Source organism: Atta colombica, unplaced genomic scaffold, assembly GCF_001594045.1.
Source record: "Atta colombica isolate Treedump-2 unplaced genomic scaffold, Acol1.0 scaffold160, whole genome shotgun sequence".
Classification (NCBI taxonomy): Eukaryota; Metazoa; Arthropoda; class Insecta; order Hymenoptera; family Formicidae; genus Atta; species Atta colombica.
In genome coordinates, this window is record NW_017259251.1 from 516555 (window position 1) to 521533 (window position 4979).

General features: G+C 35.4%; 2 protein-coding genes across 2 annotated transcripts in view; one reads left to right on the forward strand and one right to left on the reverse strand.

Moving 5' to 3' along the window:
• The window catches only part of LOC108685801, a 23205-nt gene extending 22781 nt beyond the window's left edge, over positions 1-424 (reverse strand). Inside the window, exon 1 of the mRNA XM_018190769.1 lies at positions 332-424. Coding sequence (XP_018046258.1) covers positions 332-424 — 93 coding nt within the window. The remainder of the gene's footprint in view (positions 1-331) is intronic.
• LOC108685844 (carbohydrate sulfotransferase 8-like) overlaps positions 1-3876 on the forward strand; it is a 6385-nt gene extending 2509 nt beyond the window's left edge. Inside the window, exons 2-6 of the mRNA XM_018190837.1 lie at positions 1531-1876; positions 1936-2084; positions 2191-2522; positions 2940-3139; positions 3560-3876. Coding sequence (XP_018046326.1) covers positions 1727-1876; positions 1936-2084; positions 2191-2522; positions 2940-3139; positions 3560-3790 — 1062 coding nt within the window. The 5' untranslated portion in view covers positions 1531-1726 and the 3' untranslated portion in view covers positions 3791-3876. The remainder of the gene's footprint in view (positions 1-1530; positions 1877-1935; positions 2085-2190; positions 2523-2939; positions 3140-3559) is intronic.
• Positions 3877-4979: the final 1103 nt, after the last annotated feature.

Consider the following 4979-nt stretch of genomic DNA (forward strand, 5'->3'; position numbering starts at 1 on the left):
TACTCTCATAATATTAAAAAATATTATAATAACTTATTTTAATTTTTTAATAATAATCATATAACATTTTAGGAATATTTTGCGCTTATAGGGATATTGAAATAATCTGTGTATGGAAACTACATCCATACAATACAGAATTTGCAGCTACAAAATAGCATTACAAAATTTCTGTAGTATTTCTACAACTTTTATGCAACTTTGTGTTGTAGGAACAGAGACCATAAAACAATGTATTTTCATTTTGAAAAATATTGCTTCCATAACAACATTCTGTAACAATGTTACTTGCAAATTTAATTTCTTAAATACTTAAATGAAAAAAGATTACGTAAAGCAACTCTGTTAAATTTTTGCCGAGAATCGACTTTACATTGAACTTTAAAGCAACTAGCCCAGGTGATGTAAAACCCGCAGGTGACATCGCGGATCAATTATGCAGCGTACGATGTTGCGAATAAGTCGAAGCCTTGTTCGAGATAGATATATATATGTATTCGCCTAGACATATATATATTCTGTTCCCTTGATTGCGACGAACGACGTCTCACGGAAATCGATCGTGTAGAATCGGTATTTATTTTCACAGGCCTCTCGTAGACGCGCGTTGACGAGGTCGCACGTGCATTCATAAAAAGGTCTAGTGCAGCCGGTGCAGCGACCTTGAAGTTACTCATTGAATGAACATAAGGCATACTTGCGAATAACGGTGATCATTGCTGGAATTTTAATCATATATGCATTAGTACCGCGAGTACAATGTTTTCTTATACAAATTTAGCAGTCTTGGTCCTATATTATTGTAATTGATCTACGACTGCTTTTCTTTTAGAAGACACAGTCGACACAAACGTGGTTCTACCCTTAATTCTTGACATATTCAATGAATAACAAAGATAGAATGATACTTGACGACTGTATTTCTTAAAAGGAAAACAGCCTACATCAGTTATTTAAGATCGACTTTTTTACAGTGATTTTACTGATTAATTTCACTGATTAATTGCTTAATTAATCGAATGTTTATCGTTTCGTATTGATTTTAGATCTCTATCAAGGTAGCGATCGTGTAACTTTTTCTCTCAAGTAGAAACATGAAAAGCGAACATTTTTATTAAAAAGTTATATGATCGCGAGAGCGATTGCACTGTTTGGATAGCTGAGCTAACGGAATTAGTAAGCTAGAATTCATGGAATTCTTTGATCATGACATTCCCTATTCAAACTTCAGGAGTGGACTTATCTACCAGACTGGTTTACCTATCTTTCCAATCTCTTAAAATTGATTAAAATAATATAAAAGGCTTTATGAAGTAGAAATTAAAATACAGCTATATATTCATAACTTTGTTACACTTTTATCATCTGCAACCAATATTAGATATTAGATATTACAGGAGACATTAAAACAGTTCGTAAACAATTATGAAGCAATAATTTAATATATGCTGACAGAACGTCCAAAAAGTCATAAAAAATAATGGCGCACTTATAACATATATTTTGTTACAATCGTTTGTTACCAAATAGATTGCTTGGGGCTGGCAGTACTTTAGATCCATCACTGTCGGGAAACGGTTCACGAAACCGGTCAGTCAGTTGCCTCGGCAGAAGGCAGAGAGAATGTTCGTCTCGTGGGTTTTAGAAAATTCCGTTGTTAAAAAGCCACAAGCGGAGGATTCACAAAATTGTAAACGTAAAAACCATATCTCGCCATACCGATATCATGTCGCGGCAGCGGAAACGCGCGCTCTTCCGGATACTTCAAATCATCGTTTGTTTTGGAGTTGTCTTCTTGACGCTGAAGCTATTTCTCGCTGTTATCGGCGACGAGAGCAGACCTCTTCCCATCGACGACGATCTAAGAAAGCTGATGGTAAGTCACTGAGAGATTTAAAATCTCAAGGGGATATAATTCTGAATCGTTTATTTCAGATCGAAGTCGAAGCGGATAATACACGACGAGCGTTGAACATTGAAAGAGTTTGTAAAAAGTATAATTTGGGATTTTATCGAAAGCTCGCCGATAACTCTCTATTCAAGCATCCACCTGCGCCGCAGTATGCGGTCTTCTATATGGACAGGTTTGTAAAAAGTATCAGAAAAGAAGAAGAAAATATATTTTGACTATTAACGATCGATCCTTATCGAAGATTTCAAGGTATCCACAAGATGATGATTTCTGCGCAGAGTACACAACATATCATACTGTCCAGTGTATAAAGCCGGCACCACGACCTGGCTCTACAATCTTTGTCTGTTAATGAACGTGCCCGAGGAGACGTTGAATAGTGGTAAAGAACAGCTGTCGACTATCGCTAGGAGAGTGATACCGGAACTTGAGTATCCTGAAGCCGATCACGTTCTGACAACGAGCAGAAAATTGTTAATCGTGCGACATCCTTTTGAGAGGTTGTTAAGCGCCTATCGTGATAAATTGGAGAACTCCATCGCCGGACGGGAACACGGGACACTTTATTTCTATCGCAAATTCGGGGCCAAGATTGTGCAGAAGTATCGTAGTAAGTCGTGGGAAGAAAAAAAATGAGGGAGAAACGTTGACTAAAAATCCTTTTCTTTATTCTGCACGATAACCATTAAGGACAGATTTATTTTTGCGATTAATTCTTCTGTCGATAAATAATAATACTTTCTTACCTTTTCATTATCATTATGTTTCATAACGTTTTCGTTAAAAACGTAGAAATGAAAACGATATAAAGTCTGCCAAACTGTTCTTTGTTAATCGAAAGATATAGAATAATTTTTTAGATATTATAACAAAATTCACATAAAAATATATAATTTTTTACTGTACTCGATATCTATCGATTGAAAAATTAAGTTTTAAATTTTGAAAATATATTGAATATGTTTTATTTAATTTTATTAAAGAAAAAGACAAAGAACAGCAATGAATCCGATAAAAAAACTTTCAGAAGAAAATTTCACGGAGCCACAGCCGAATCAAGTGATCCGACGCGAGGGTGTACCGCCACCGGCTGGGATGGAACCGATCTTCCGAGAGTTCATCGAATACATGATCGAGACTGACCTAGGCAGTTACGAAGACGATCATTGGATGCCATATTATCTCTTTTGCACACCGTGCCTCGTTAAATACGACATCATCGCAAAGGTATCTAAATTCGCATCCGAGATCGCTGATTGTCGTAATTTTATAATATTTTGCGTTAACACTAAAAGTAGCACACAAAGCCTATAAAGCGTTAAAAAAGCATATAAGCACTTTTTCAGCGTTTTGTAGTCGCTGTGCTACTTTGTGGATAATAGAAATACCAATCGAATTACTGTTAAAATAAAAAAAGTAAAAAACTAAATATTTCATTAGTATAAAACATAATGAAAATATTTAAAAATTATATCTTTTATACAAAATAATATTAATTTAAAAAGTAGAAATAATCAATAATCGGTATTTCTATTAGTATCAACAAAAAAAAATTCAAAAGTGTTAGATATATATGTATTGAAATTTTTTACAAAACATCACACCAGCGATTATTTTAAAGCTCTTGTAATGTAATAATATTTGCAGGTGGAATCACTGTGGAGAGATCAGGTATATGCGATCAATAAATTAGGATTGCAAGATAAGATCAAGCCCAGATGGAGACATAGTAACAGTTACGCTAATGCCTCCAAGATATACTTTAGCCAATTAAACAAAGAGATGGTGCGAAGACTGTATGAGAAGTTAAGGCTGGATTTTGAACTATTCGATTATTCACCTGATGTTTACTACGAATACGCTACGTCTATTAATTAATTAAAGTTGATCGAGTGAACTTTGTGTCAACAGTCTATTAAGAATAATTTTTTTTTATAATAATATAATAATTATCGTGTCTAGAACATTGATGTAAACCATCGATGGCCCACAGAACAGGCATCTCATTCGTGAGATTTGAAAAAAAACAAAAGAGAAAAGTACGTTAAGCCCGTACACGCGCACATGTAATCCTGATAATTGATGGAGCTTAAATCACGTTACGTCACGCGACGAACTTTTGTCGACGAAAATCGATCGACCTATTTCTCACCATACTTAAGGTATCGGACCGGTGGTTTGTCCTAAAGTCAAGGGTCCTCAAGTGGATACGTTAATCGTCAAGGATCGCGACAACCTGAAGCAGGGCATTACCCTGCTAACACGCGGCAAGAATGGTGCCAAATGGATCTCACGCAAATTTCCACAAAATCACATCTAACTTGAATTTCTTTAGAAAGAATAACATTACGATTTTTCTAATTGTAATATATTGAGGTCTATGAGACCAACTGAACTAACTGGATCCGTTCATAATTTTAAAGATCTCTTTTCTTCGTTATTTGCGAATTAACTTTTATATATAATTTCTATAATCTATATATAATTGTGTATAATCCGATATTAAATATCAATATATTCAATCAGCTTAATACAATATTATTTGAGGAATTTCAAGAGTGATACCAAAAAATATAGTTACTGTTTATAACCAAGTTTCGGCGAAGGAGATAAATATATGCATTGCACTTATCAAAAGTCGCATTTATACTAATCGTAAGTATTTCATAAAAAAAATTAACGATATGTTTTATGTAATAAAATAAATAATTTGCACGCGCATAAAATACTGATATTTATTAATCGCGGAAATATCCGATCTTTTACCTTGTTGTGCAGGTCATCCAACACCTCTTGGCCAACCAACCCCAATTCTTCCCAGCTGGGTTCCTGCGGTTTACCCTCGCCCTCGCTGCTACTACAAGTGACACTTTCGTTCCCCTCCGACACGTTCCCTTCTTTTTTATTGTACTGACTACGCCACTCTTTTCGTCCCTCGCCATTCACAACAGTCACCGCACGATCCGTAATCATGCCGCAGGTACGCACGTCCCGTTCATCGTCGTCGTCATCGTCATCGTCAATGAAGTCGACGCCGATCAGACTATCTATTTGAGCATTGCACTCA